The sequence below is a fragment of the Equus quagga genome, chromosome 9 (assembly GCF_021613505.1).
Source record: "Equus quagga isolate Etosha38 chromosome 9, UCLA_HA_Equagga_1.0, whole genome shotgun sequence".
In the NCBI taxonomy this organism is placed as follows: Eukaryota; Metazoa; Chordata; class Mammalia; order Perissodactyla; family Equidae; genus Equus; species Equus quagga.
The window spans coordinates 18,378,785-18,393,783 of NC_060275.1; the positions used below are offsets into that span (position 1 = coordinate 18,378,785).

Genomic DNA, 14,999 nt, shown 5'->3' on the forward strand with positions numbered 1-14,999 from the left:
GAATGAAGAATGAGAAGCAGACCTAAGCCCAAATCAGAGCATTTCTGGGCAGAGAGTTCATGGGACGAGGGACAGGTCTCAGAGCCATTCATGGAGCAGCACCAGAGGGGGCGGTCAGGCAAGCAGAGGACATCATTTCTGGAGCCGCAAAGGGCTTGCATTGTCTGGGGCGGCAGGCTCACTTTCATGAGCCACAACTTCCCTGGACGGCTATGTCAGAGGCCTGCCCTCCCCATTATCATCCCAAAGAGCTGGATGCAAGTCTGAAAGCCTGTCGGGCTCCACAGAAAGAGGCCTCTGCTGATGAAAACAAGGAGGAACTTGTGTGTTTATGCAGGAAGGGAAATGAGGATGTGGCTGTCACTACCCCTCCCCTGAATAGATTGTCAGTCCTTTCTGAGGGGCTCCGTGTAAATTCTGCCTTTGTTCTCTCTTCCTATAGGTGTAGGGATGAAGTTAACTGACGTTGGCATAGCAACCCTGGCTAAAGGGTGAGTAGGAAACAAATCACGTGCATTTTATCATTCAACTCTGGGCTCCAAATATCTTCCAGGCAGATGCCGTTAGGCTGATGCTGGCAAAGCAGATTTCTTGTCCTAACTGGGCATGACAAATGTTCCTGGGATGAATTCAATTCACTTCTCTCACTTACATAAAATATTTACGGACTTTGTTCTCACAGGGAAGCACATTTATTTCCCAACTTTGAAACAAACAAGAACTCTGCAAACACATTTCAAGATTAATTACTAGCGGGAGTGTCATGGGGGGAGAAATGCCAGCATTATTGGGATTTCTTGTAACTATGAATGTTCCATTTTTCTACATTTAATATCTTCACTCTTACAAGCTTCTTTAAATATGTACTGTATATATCTTTTGCAATCCAGTGCAGTGAATTCAATTTGCATATTTTTAATGTATTTTTTTCCAAAAAAAGTACTTTAGGCTACTCCCAGACTTCCATGGTGATGATTCCAGGAGCAAATGGCTATGAAAGATTTGCGATTAGTTACTCTGGTCGTTGTCAATGGTTTTGTTTTCCTAATTTAGCATGGGATGTTGCTTTGCTCCATGTAGGGTATGTCCAGATGGCACTATAACGTTTACCGGGGTATCTCTTTAACACACTGTCCCTTCTCACTGCTTTGCTTGACCACCACTGGGGAGAAAGCAGGCTATTTGTAGGTCTTCATGAAAATAAAATTCTGGGTTGGGACCACCATTGCATTTGCCCACTGCTGCTGTTCCCAGGTACTGAAACCATTTATAGTGAAGAGGAAATAGTGGATCAGTGCCTTTTAAGAGGGATGGCTTATGTTTTAAAATGGAGGTTTTGTTATTGTTCAGATATGGTAAGGCCAAGAGATCAGGAGATGACTGCCATTGAAAAGATGGTTTGTTATGCACAGTTGCCAAGAGGAGGAGGCACTCCAGCACAGGGGGGAGCACCTGGTCAGTCAGGAGGCAGAAGGAGTGAGGGGAAAATGTGGTCAAGAGCCTTTCTTGTGGTTTCTGTGGGAAGCAATGCATGAGGCACGGTAAGCGAGCTCAAAATTGCCTAGTTTAAACCTTTTCAGCAGGCTCCAGAGTGTATGGATTGTCCCTAGTTGTCTGGTACCTGCCCTGGGGTGATTGGGGCAGTGGATAGTGGCCCGGGGTGTGAGACCCCAGTAGAGGCGGTGGTGGGAGTAGGTTCTGGATTGGTTAGTTCACCTATTAAAGGTATTCTAGAAGGCCAGGCATTTCCCACCTCTAGGAATTGGCTGTCTCAGGGAGGGGCAGTCCCTCCGGGGTCAGCAAGGCCCCAGACGTCAAAGCATCAGAAATACAGCAAAAGAATGGCATGATTAGTACAGCTTCCTGTCCTATGGCTGGGAACAGCTTATTTACATGGGCTTTCTGCTTATTTGAGACCATCGGCATCGGCAATGCTTTAACAAGTGTACTAATTTTCAACCTTAATGAAGGATGGAGAAAAGTAGAGGGAGTTGAAAAAAGTAGAAAGGGGACCACTCTTTCTTTTAACCTCCAGATTATAGGTCTGCTTCGCAAAGCTCTCGACGACTACATGAAGTTTCTGATTTGGTTTTAGAACTAAGATGAAATTTGGATATTCTCCTTCTCAAAAACGCTCAGGATAATAAAATTTTGTGCTGACCGGACCCCTAAATGTTGCATGAGTCAGGGAATTCGGTCACGGCCTTGGGCGTGAAGAGAGCATGTCAGGAGGGCATACGATGTAGCGGGGAGAAAGGGGGTTTTAGAGAGATTTGGGTTCAAATCTTGGTCCTGCCATTTCTGATTCTCCTGGTGTATCCTCGCTTCTTGTTGTTGCCCATGTGATGAAGAGGGTGAGCCTGCATCCTGGTTTGCCCAGAACGGTACCATTTCATGCCTGCTGTCCTGTTATCCCACCTAGTTCGACATTTGTCCTGGACATGTTTCCTCATTTAGAAGATAAATTACATCGTGCCCCTATTTATGAAGGGATTTCTCTGAATCCCAAAAGAATTTCCCAAGTAAAGCTTTTCTTTACAGACTCCACGTTCTCTGTGGGACATTGCAAATTCAGGCATCAGCCAGACCTGGTTCGAAGGCTGGGTTTTTGTCTTACCAGCTATGTGGGCCCATGATTTTAAGTTCTCGAAGCCACTGATCTACAGAATGGGGACACAGGGGTCATCTTGAGGATTCCCTCAGTTCATCTACATCCAGTTCCTGAAGCTGACCATGCGCTTGACAAAAATTGGTTTCCTTTCTCCCTCATGCCTCAGCCTGACACCAGAGTAGGCAAATTTCACACAGTTCTTTAGAACAACTTTCTATCAAAACAAAACAGAAACCTGCCCAAGAAGTTTCAAAAGCTAAGACAAGCTTAAGAGTGTCCTTATTTAAGACATCGTTTAAAAGCATCTTAACAGCTTCCAGGAACCCAGACCACATTTTTCTCCTAATTTAAAAAGAAATCCAATCCCTTGGTTTTGTTCTCAGCTTTAATGTGGCTTATCTGGCCTGGGACAGCTGCCCAAGACCCATTAGAAGAGCTGATGGCTGGAGACCAGTGCGGAATGTTGTCTATAAAGTGTTGCTCACTTGCTGCCTTCCCTCCTAGGAGGGTGGGGGAGGACGGAGTGGGAGAGAGGGGAATTCCGGTGTCTGAGAGCTTTGGAAGGCATTATCAGGTCACTTTGTCCACTGTTTCTTGGATTTTTTTTCTTTGAACTTTTCTTTAAGCTTTTCCTTTTAAGCCACAATTTTTTTTTTCAAAAAGAAAACAAAACATTTCTTAGAAGCCCAGTTTAAAAAATTGATGAAAGGGGGACCTCTGATCAGAGTGTCAGGGCTGGTTAGGAGATCTCTTTGGAGGCACCTGGAACCCCTCTGCTCTGGAGGGAAAACCAGCAGCCTTGTCCACCCTTCTCACGTCCCAAGTGAGGAGCGGAGGTGCAGGGAAGGGGACCCCAGCTCTCAGGCCCATGCTGCACCGCATAAGGTGCCCGAGGACAAGGGGCAGATCCTCAACATTTGGAGGCAAGAGGCGATTGAAGAAACTCTCCAGGGAAAGCTGAAACTGCAAAATGGAGCTCAAACAGTGGGAGAGATTTGGAAAGGGTTCAAATTCAAAGGCAGCTTGCAGACAGGCAGAGAAAAGTCCAGGTGCCAAGCAATCACAAGGAGGGGAGGAAAAGGTTGGGGAGCCATGCAGATGGCAGAGGGCTTTGGGAGAGGGGGAGAGAAGATCGATGGCTAAACATCATTAAGCGCATTCTCTTTATTCTTAACAAGCACCCCCTGTTCACCCCTGCTGGGAAAGGAGAGCTGTGCCTTCTGAAGCCTGGGGAGTGGATGCAGCCCGGAGAAGCTGTGCTCCGTGTAGGCAGCCTTACCCATGGTCTTTCAAAGGCATGAGAAAGAATGTAAGGGGTGGAGGGGAGAAACAATGAGGAGGCAAATCTGACTTACTTTAATAACAATTAATAATAACAATACTCTGTATTGTTTAAAACAGAAAGAAAAAAATCTCCCAAGTGTAGGGCCCCCTGTTCTTTGGCCAGCAGTGGTCAGGATCTTTTGTGAAAGGGGAACCATTGGGTCATTTAAAGGAAATATTCTCTATGTCTCAATCTGCACCATATATTTGGCTGCTGGCACTCCAGTGAATGCAACCTGTCTTATTCTCTTTTCTGATACAAACTGGACTCTTGCACAGGTTTCTGATTTGAAATTGCTCAGCCTTTTAGAGTTCTCTGAACGGGAGAAGGAAAAATGCCTGATTTTATCACTGGAGATTTGGAAATTTTACCAAACCAAACCAAAACCGGTGGAAACCAACACGTGCAGGGGAGCGAGTCATAGTGGGTCCTGCAAACACCCACCCCTTCCAAGCCAGCAGTTGAGTTTCTGAGGAGACAGCAGATTGCAATTTAGCCACCAGAGGGCACTAAAGCCAATACTTTTGCCCTTTATTTTCTCCCAGAAAAGCCCATTTCATGTCGCTGGATTGAAGTAGAACAAAGAAAAGTACCTGAGCAGATTTCTTCCCAGTCAGTAAACATTGAACCAAAATAGGAATGATATAAATAGCCACAAAAGATGGCCACCAGCTAGCATCGCCTTTCTAAAGAAAGATGAGGCGTAAGCATGCATAGCGTGCGTTAGGCGGCCCTGACATGGAAACCAAATTCAGGAGACCCTGGACAGAATCACCAAGGGCTTATTCCCTGCAAAGGGACAAATGTGAGGTGATAAAGACCCAAATACCAGGGCAGATGCTTGGGGAGGACCATTGCCTCAAGAAAGCAGGCTCTCTTGGCTTCCCTGTGCTCAGCTCAGTCCTGCAAGCCATAAACAAGAGGAAAGATCAAAATAAAAACCTGCCTTCGGGTCTTCCAGAAAAAAGGCTCTGCCCTCAGCGCCAAGAGCAGCCCAGTTTGGAGCCCCTGTGTGCCCATGAGCAGGTGCAGGGGCTAAAGCCACCCGGGATGCTGAAGCCAGCCACGAGCCCACCGTACTTGGAGAGGAAGGGCCGAAATGAACTTGTGGATGGAAAGAAATGGGATCTAATATTCAAGAAACACACCCCTAGAATAGGCTTGTGTGTGTATGTGTGTGTGTGGTGTGAATGTGTGTGGTATGTGTGTGGGGAAGGGTGTGGTGTGGGGAGGTGGTATGTCTATGTGTGTCTGTGGTGTGTGTGTGGGGTGGTATATATATGTGTGTGTGTGTGTGTGTGTGTGTGGTGTGTGTGTGGGGTGGTATATATGTGTGTGTGTGTGTGTGTGGTGTGTGTGGGGGGTGGCATGTGTGTGTGTGTGTCTGTGGTGTGTGTGTGGGGTGATATGTGTGTGTGTGTGTGTGTGTGGTGTGTGGGGGGGGTGATATGTGTATGTGTGTGGTGACTCTAGGCAGGCTATTTAATGCAATGCATGACTCTGCCGGGAGGGGAGGAAACAAAGAGACTTTGGAGCAGAATTTCCTGATGTCCTTGAAGTGCTTCTCACAGCAGGGCCCGGGCCACTGTAGAACCCAGACAGTCTAGCTGACTCACCGACACCAGGCTTTGAAGGACCAGTCTCACAGACCTAAGGGACTGAGAAAAGCACTTTTAGATCCCAAATTATCTACTTTCCCACACTGCCACCATTGTCACCTACCCTGGATGGCAGCCCACATCCCATTTTAATCTGATCGAGCCATTATGTAGTTCAGCTGGTTGGCCAGTGGCTGATTTATTTGGCCAGTCTTTGCCGTCAAGGAGGTCTAGAGGCCGTGAAGGGAACACTCACCATCGTCACAATTTTGGCAAGGCTGACACTATTAGCAATGCTCTTGGTGTGTGTTCAGAGTCTCCTGGGTCCAGGACTCAGCCAGGACACACCCCCTGGAATAGCATGGCAGTCTCCTGGCCTCTGCCTAAAAGTCTTGCAAATGACAGTTCTGTTGAAGTGACTGGAGTTGGGAGCCATGGAGCTCCTCCCCTTCCCCAACGCTACTTGCTAGTTATCCCCCTGCCCATTCTATCCCCAGGACCTGAGGGACTCACAGCCAGGCTCCTAGTCATTGGTCATCCAGCTCCAGAGATAAGTCTGAAAAGAAAGAACATCTGGAAAGGTTGATGGACTCGAGATCACCCCCTGCAGGAAAACCTGGTAGACGGCAGAAGGGAGATGAAAGAAGAGAAAGAAGTCATGGCCAAGAGAGCCAGGAGTCACAGAGAGCCTGAGAGGAGAGGACTGAGTGAAGACCAGAATTTTCCAGAAAAAAGATATCAATGCCTTCAGGAAGGTCTAAGCAAAAGGCAGTGAGGGGACCAGGATACGGGGATTGAAGAAGGAATGTTCTGCTAGGATGCTGTCAACTCAACAAATTTATCAATAGAAGACGAGAAAATGTCTAGAAGGTAGCCAGAAAATGGAAGGGGTGTGTGTGGGGTGTGTGTGTGTGCGTGTGTGTGTGAGCTAGAGTGCCTGTTTGAAGCCAAAGAGAAGGAGCCTGTGGAGAGGCAGAGAATGAGGGATAACTGTGGAGTGATGCTCCAAAAGGGTGGAAGCACCTCTCTGAGGATTTCAGGAACTGTCACATGAGGAAGGCCCCAGAGTCAGTGCTGTGCAATCCTGAACACGCTGGAATGGAGAGGGTGGCCTCTCCCCACCCTCACCCCGCCCCTGACATCGGACCAGATGCTCTTCTGAGTGGTAAAATCTGGGGAGAACGCTAATGCTCTTCTCTCGCCTTAACTGCCTGGCCCTGTGGCCCTTTAGGGCCTTTTTACTCTGCAGGTAAAATGAGAGTGGGCCTTTGGAATCAGAGCTCTGGGGCTCTAGGACAATGGATGAATCTTGGAGTGCCTATTTTATGGGGGTCTTGTCCCCAGTATTCCTTCCTTGGCTCTCTCTGTCCCCAGCTTCAGCTTCAGATGTTAGGGAAAGGACCGTGTGCTTCCTGCACATCCGTGGGACTGCGCTCATGGCCTGGAGCGTAGACTCGTAGATGACTGGCTCTCCTTCATCTCTCCAGGGCCCTCCCTTCTCTTCTCAGAGCTCACATAACAGAGACCCTCCTGGTTTTGAGGTGCCTTCAGAAGCAACGAGAGCAGGAGCCTTGCAAGCATGCAGGGCTTCTAAAACGCCCTTGCCAGCAGGACCAGAGAATCAGAGTTGTGGGTGTGCTCTGCCCTCCTCTCTTTATACCTCTAGCATTCTGCTTTTTTCCAGCCTGGGCAGATGTCAGGGAAGAAAGTGCCAGGGCTGGTTTCCATGGAGGCAGCCGGGGCTGTTGCTTACACCCAAGGGAGAGGCTGGCGATAAAGGCAGAGAGTGGGCAGGGAGAGCCGGGGGCCGTAAGCCAAGAGGAGCTGGGTTTGGTTCTAAGGGAGATGGAGCCATTTGAGCAGCTGTGTGACTATGACCTGACTCACACTCGGGATGGCCGTGGGAGACTGCCAGGACAAGGTGGCAGCAAGGATGACCACCAGGAGGCTACCACGATAGGCTGGGTGAGGGGTGGTGGTGGCTGGTAAGGGGTTCCCATGTTTGTGGGGGTGGGGTGCTAAAGTCACCTGTCCAAAAGGAGGAGGTCAGCTTGGAGACAACCTCAGAACACAACTTCTCTAGAAAACATAGACTCAGTTACGTTACAACATCCCCACCCCAAAGAGCTCAGTGGCTTTTACAGAAGCATTTTTTAAAGTGATTATGTGAAAGCAAGATTTCCATTGTCAGATAATTTGGAGAAACATAGATTGAATAAGTGTAGGAGGTTTCTTTAGTGTGAGACGTCAGAGGGTCTTTACAGAGCTGACGTGTATTTCAGATACCCACCGGGGCAAGGAAAAAGATTATATAGTATTTCTCACAGTACTTAGACCACAGAATTATGTTTTTTTTCACAGCACCTTGTGGGAGTTTTGCTCCTTTGAACATATTTTGGGAAACACTGACCCACAGGAAAAATTACATAGCATAGCTTACGAAGCCTTGCACAATTGTCCTCTAGCTTCGTCTCTCCTCAGAATGCCTGCTCTTGCTCAGAACGTCCTCTGAACCTTTGCCCATGCTGTTCCCTCTGCCAGATAAACCTGGAGCTGTCTCTCCTCTGTGAAACCTCCTTAGAACCCACCAGGCATTTAGAAAAATTGTATCCCCTGGTTTCCCATAGCTCTTTATCACAGCATGATGTAATTATATGTTGATGTGACTGTCCTCCCTACAAGATGGCCAGCTTCTGGAAAACAGCCACGTACTCTAGTAATCTTTTTTAGTCCCTTTATAATGTCTGCCATACAGCTGGTGCCCAATGAATGAAGAAATGAATGAACAGACATGAAGAAATGGAGGGTATTGATGGAAATGCAGGTATTACTGGATGGTTCCAGAGTGGGAGGCTCCCCAGAACCTCTTCTTTTACACATAGGTGACAGTCTGTTTTACCTGTTCATAAATCCAGCCCTGGATTTATTTTACACACAAACATACACGTACTTACACACTCACCCCCCCCAAACTAGGGGTTTATTTCAATTCCTCACCCTCATCCTCAACCTGAATTCTGTGTCCTTGTAGCCATTCCCTATACATTAAAATTTTCTTCAGAAAGAATAGCAAACTAAAACTTCTATTATAAATAGCTTCTGGCTTGCTTCTAAAAGGATTACCCAAGTGTGGAAATTCTCTATAGGTTTTTCTTGTCTCACCTAGTTTTCTCTAAGAGAGCCCTTTATTAAGCGAGTCAAGAACCTTGGTTTCTTCAGCACAGCCAGAGGTGGAAGTCTCTGCAGCTTCGCTGCACTCCCTCCCCTCTCCAGGTGTGTTTGGAGGCAAGAAATTGCACAGAGAAGCTGAGAGAAGCTGTGATAAGCTGAGAGAGAAGCTGGCTATGCTGTCAATTGGTGATTTTTGTAAGAATCTGAAAGACCGTAACGTCCATCATCAAGAAGAGAAGAAAGAGGAATAGTTTTTAAGCAAGAAATCAGCCTAGCATAGTTTCCAACACATAGTTGGTATTGGATAAATCTTTGTTGAGTGAGGGCAGGATTATGGAAATAGAGAGCTTCCTAGCTCCTCCCAAAGTGGCATGTTACAGAGTGATTTTATGATGTTGCATGACACAAATTTCAAAAGTGGAAGATACACCTGTGTTCCAGTTTAAGTATGAAGATGTTTCCAAAGTCAAACAGGGATGATTTGGGATCATTCACGCTATACTCTGTCTGCTTGCTACTCCAAGAGGGACCCCTGGACCAGTGGCATCAGCATCGGCTCAAAGCTTGTTGGTCATGCAGAACCTCAGACCATACCCCTCACCTCCTGAATCCAAACCAGCATTTTAACAAGATCCCTGGATAATTGATATGCTCCCATCTGAGGGGAAGATATTGAAGAAAATACTCCATTGGATGATGTTCAGTGGAATAAATGTGGTGTTCCACTTCTGGAGACAGTGAGAGAGGATGGATAGATTAACATGAAGCGATGGGCTAGAAAATTATACTAATTTGAGGTTAAGGATAAAAAGATCCAGTTAGTAAAATTCCACAGAGCTAAGGTTTCTAAAAACGGAAAGGCATGAAAAACTTCTCAAGTGCAGGCTTCTTTATTCTATTCTGTTAAGTTCCCAGGGCTGCCAGAACAGATTACCACAAATGAGGTGGCTTAAAAACAACAGAAATTTACTCTTTCGCAGTTCTGGAAACTAGAAGTCCAAAATCAAGGTGTCAGTAGGGTTGGTTCTTCTGGAGGCACTGAGGGAGAATGTATTCCATGCCCCTCTCCTCACTTCCGGAGGTAGCCGGCACTCCTGGGCTTGTAGATGCGGCACCCCAACCTCTGCCTCCGTCCTCACACCTTCTCCCCATGTGTATGTATCTTCTCCTCTTCTTACAAAGACACAGGCCATATTGGATTAAGGGTCCACTGTAACCCAATATAACTTCATCTTAACTAATTACATCTGCAATGACACTATTTACAAATAAGTCCACAGTCTGAGGTTCTGGGAAGGACATGACTTTTGGGGGGACACTATTCAACCCAGTATATGAGAGCTTGGTATGAGCGAACTCATGGCCCTTGAAAAATTCTGGATTAATTGAGGATGTTGCCCTATTTTCCTTCTAGGCAACAGCAATGGCTGTGAATTTGAGAGAACAAGAGATCAAATAGAAGCCCAGCATCCCTGGCTGAGACAGAAGCCAGATTGAGAAAGGAGAAAGATTTTTAATTCTGTAGATACTAGGTAACAAAACAAGTCTACACCTGAGATAGCCAGGGGAGGGAAGCTCCATATTCCCTGAGAGGCCAAGTTGAGGGTCCAAAATTAGACAGAGAGAGGAAGAGAAGTTCAGAAGTGTGATACGGAGACTGCCTGGGCCAAGATGAGCTAGCTATGGTGTGCATTCATTTGTTCCCTCATCCTTTATTGAAAAGCCTCTCCTGGCCAGTGTTCTAGGCATGGAATAGCATCCCGGGAGAGATGGAAGTCCGTGCAGAGAAGACATGCAGGCACACCCCAAATTCCACCAAGCAGCTCTGGTCCCCACAAAGACACAGAGAAGAGATTGGCGAGGTTTCTTCTCGTGGTGTGGAGAGGGTCAGGGAGGGCTCCCCAGAAACCCTTGAGCCGAGCTGAAGGGGGCTGGGGTCTGAGAAAGGGGCTCCCGGATTGTGCAAAGCTCCCTTCACTCTAGGTCTCACCATGCCCACGCACGGCCTTCTCTAGTGACACCCAGCTCCTGTCTCTGCTGCGAGACTCTGGCTTTCTGTGAGGACTCTAAAGAAAGAAGGACGTGGAGGAAAAGAGGGAGCCAGATTCCTGGGAACCTCCCAGGAGCTACTCCAGACGGCACCCCCTGCTGGCTGCCCAGAAGTCCTGCTCGTTTGTCCAAACTCAGCCTTTTCCCTTCTAGAGGGCGGGAACCATCACGTCAGGGCTCACTTGTTACACAGCATTGCATGCTTAAGAACTGACGAGCAAATTTTTCTGGGAGGTCGCAGTGTGAATTAGAGTTTTTCCTTTGCAGAGACTAAATGTCGTTCGAATGTGTAAAAGCCTCAAGGCAGCCTGAGACAGACGACCGTGGCTTGTTTCCCATGTGCTTAACCAGAGAGGCTGCCCCTGCCCGTGACCTTCTGACTTTGTCTGAGACTCTCAGGAGTCTGAGTGAGACAAGCAAGGCCTCCCTCCAGTAGAAGGACGGGATTAGGTTTTCCACCATGTCTGACAAACACGGGCCCAGGCGGCCTTGCATCCTGTTAGGGAGTGCTTGGGCATCCAGGAGACGCTGACATTTCAGCCTTTCTCGTGGTCTCCTATGGGAGAAGATAGAGATGTAAAGATGACGTGGTTGGCAGCGGAATTTTTTCTACCCTGCTAGATTCAACTCCTGTCTTAGGCTGACTTTTCTTCAACAAAGGAGGTTGGCTTTTAGCAACAGAGTCATTTTTCACAAGAAAATGGACTGTGGGCTCCAGGGGGCAGAGCCGATCCCTCACAGGAAGGAGGAGGGAGCAGCTGGATTCGTAACAAACAAGCTGCTTGCGGATGCTTTGGCTCCAGAGATGAAAGAAACCTTTCACGCCCTTCTTGAACAGCTTAAATCCCAGCTTGGATTTCACAGAGAAGACTGCAAAGTCCCAACCCATTCATTCCAAGTTTGTTGACCCGAATGGTCAAACTAGCAAATGAAGGAAGGCCAATTTCTTGAATCCTATTAGCTATAGATTCAGCATCATGCCAGCATCGCACACTTCTTTTTGCCAATTTCTATTTGGCCCTGTTCATCAGACATGGCCAGAACTCTCTCATATGCAGTGGGGCCAGTTTTATGGGCATGCACCCCACAGAGCCGCCTGCTCAGAAGGGCCCTGGGCTTATTCAATGCATGTTTTGCTGTTGTTGTCTTGAAAGTCTTAATGATTTTTGGACAGGAGCCCTTGTTTCTGTTTTGCACTGGGCCCTGCATATTATGTTGACAGTCCTGTACGCAAGGCGCACCCCCTGCCCCTTCCTTTTACCTGGAAAATCCCGTATCCTTCAATCTCAGCTTCAATATCCCTTCCACAGGAAGCCTCTGTCAGTTGCACCAGTTATAGTATTGATAATTACAATAATAACATGGCCAACGTTATTGAATGTCATGCACTGCGTGTCGTGCACTGACCTAGGTGGTTTGTATGGATTTTCTCCTTCCGTCCTCTCAGCAACCCTTTGACCAGCTTTCTTGGTGGATCTTGTTCATCTGCAGGTGGGTGGGGAGACTTGTCTGTTCAAGGCCACTAACCTACCGTGTTTGGGATGTGAAAACACAGTTGTTTACAGTTTGAACATGAAATGTCCCAACTAAAAGGAACAGCCCAGAGCTTCTCCCAGGCCAGTCAGCCTGGGCCCTCCTAGAGCCTGCCAGAGACAAAGGCCCAGATCCCTCCTCTTGGGGAGAAGGCGAGTGTCACAGGCGAGAGCTCTCCTGTAGGAAGAAGACTCAGAGGGCTGCGTCCTAATCTTGTCTCTGGCACCAACTCGCTTTGTTATCCTGGGCTGGTCCCACAACCACTCAGCCTAAATTCCTTTAACTGTAAATTGAAGGATCTAAACTAAATAATTTCTTCCTGCCCCAAAGTTCTAGAATTCTTTCCCAGAATCTCTGGGTGGGACAGGGTGGCTGTTGGATGACCAAGACATCTTCTAATTTTTATCAAGATGGTCCAGCACTAGTCACTATGACTAAAAGGAAAGGGGCAATAACCTGCTGGTGCATGGGAGCTGGAAGCACCTAGAACACTCATATAATCACAGGCCTTTGATCTTCACTGTGCAAGCCCATGGGTCTTTGCCTTAATTCCACAGGGTTTGTTTTTTCTATCAATAGTTGTGTCAACCATTTGGCCATCCTTGCCCAAAGTGTAGTAAATATATTTTCCATGCACCGTTAGTTTCCCCTTTTAAAACTGGTGAAGTGGGGGCTGGCCCTGTGGCTGAGTGATTAAGCTCACACGCTCCACTTTGGCAGCCCGGGTTTCGCCAGTTCAGATCCTAGGTGCAGACCTACGCACTGCTTTTTTGGCTTTTTTTCTTTTTCTTTTTCTCCCCAAAACCCCCCAGTACATAGTTGTATATTCTTCGTTGTGGGTCCTTCTAGTTGTGGCATGTGGGATGCTGCCTCAGCGTGGCTTGATGAGCAGTGCCATGTCCGCGTCCAGGATTCGAACCAACAAAACACTGGGCCACTTGCAGCGGAGCGCGCGAACTTAACCACTCGGCCACGGGGCCAGCCCCTACACACTGCTTATCAAGCCACGCTGTGGTGGCTTCCCACATAGCAGAACTAGAATGACCTACAACTAGAATACACAACTATGTACTGGGGCTTTGGGGAGAAAAACAAAAAAAAGAGGAAGATTGGCAACAGATCTTAGCTCAGGGCCAAACTTCCTCACCCAAAAATAAATAAATGAATAAAGCATAAAAAACTTTTTTAAAAACTGGTGACATGTCCTGTTTAAAAAAATTGTGTTTCGGGCTGGCCCCGTGGCTGGGTGGTTAAGTTTGCGCATTCCGCTGCAGGCGGCCCAGTGTTTCGTTGGTTCGAATCCTGGGCACAGACATGGCACTGCTCATCAAACCACGCTGAGGCAGCGTCCCACATGCCACAACTAGAAGGACCCACAACGAAGAATATACCGCTATGTACTGGGGGGGGCTTTGGGGAGAAAAAGGAAAAAAAAATAAAATCTTTAAAAAAAAAAATTGTGTTTCCTTCTACCCAAACGCACAGGTACAAAGGATTTAAAGGTAACTGCTCCATGACTTTCATCGATCAGTTTAAGGCACTGCACCAATGCAACAAGTATTGTAAAATGCTGGGGCTGACGTCGCTTCAAAACAACAACCAGAGACAGAAGAAGCCAAGTGTCGGGAAAAGCAAAATGCAGCCCAACTCCACCACAGGGAAGAAGATGGCACCCGGGACCCCAGCGCAAAGGAAAACCTAACGCCCCGTGTGAACTGACGGCCGCCGGCTAGCAGCGCGCAGTCTTGTGGGTGGAACTCTGCAAACCCCCAGGAGAGACGACGTGGGCTGCAGAGAGAGGTGTGACGGTCCTGTGCCCAGCTGCCTGTGCTCCAAGCCGCTTCTAAACCAGTCACCTGCTGTCTTCGCTGAAGTGATTGCAGAGCGGGATTTGTGACCAGACTTGCGGAGAGACTGAATCCACTGTCAGTCTCTAAGACAGTCCGTGTTGCTGTACACCTTTAGCGTTTTTACCGACCTCGCCTTATGTGTCTGCTGGTGTATTTGCGCGTGGTTGTGTTGCCAAGGATTTGGTGCTGAGCAGTGTCTGTCCGCAGCCAAAATTGTCCCCATCCTTATTCCCAACCTCAGGATCTCTAGACATATCCAACTGCCATAGAAACAGAAAACGTGAATTCCTTCATCGGGTCAAGTTGTCGCACTAGTGTCAAATGTGCTATTGTGGCTGGAGGTGGCTTCCGAAACGTAAGGCTATTGCCCATCCTTATTTACACATCCAGTTATAATGTTCTGTGTAATTAAATTCATATTTAAACAAAAAGTGTAAGATGCATATGTTAGCACAGACACTTGTTCTTTAGAATTTGTGCCCTATTTCACATTCCCCCAGGGTTACTAATTTTCTAATAAGTTTACTGGAGCACAAAATATTTGCGTCTGCGTTTTCCCCCATTCTTATATCACTATTTCGGTTTCATCAACTTTTTTAGAGCTTTGCGCTTTAAACCCAGGCTCCCTAAACCAGGGTTGACTCATGCTGGGTTACACGGGAAGATGCACGCATGTCCTGGCTGGGGCACAGCAGCTCACAGGGGTCCCGGCCCCTCCCACGCATTCCACGGGTGTCTCCTTAGGCTCAGAACCTCCTTCTCCAGCAGCTTGGGTCCCGCCCAGCTGTAGAGCTGAATGGCAGCAGGCGTTCACATCAGGCAAGAGGAAACGAGGTAAGGACAGCTCAGGGACTGTTTTACGC

The 14,999-nt window shown here is 47.6% G+C and overlaps 1 protein-coding gene across 3 annotated transcripts in view; it reads left to right on the forward strand.

Annotated features, from left to right (window-relative positions):
• Positions 1–14,567, forward strand: part of ALPK2 (alpha kinase 2) — a 116,728-nt gene extending 102,161 nt beyond the window's left edge. The window contains exons 12-14 of one of the 3 annotated variants that reach the window (XR_006890124.1): positions 443–491; positions 6,031–6,423; positions 13,772–13,908. Coding sequence is in view for 1 of the 3 variants with exons in the window: in XM_046671798.1 (XP_046527754.1) it covers positions 443–491; positions 13,772–13,988 (266 nt within the window). In the remaining 2 variants the exon portion in view is untranslated. Of the gene's footprint in view, positions 1–442; positions 492–6,030; positions 6,424–13,771 lie in introns of all 3 variants that reach the window. The other 2 variants (XR_006890125.1, XM_046671798.1) reach the window with 2 other exon arrangements.
• Positions 14,568–14,999: the final 432 nt, after the last annotated feature.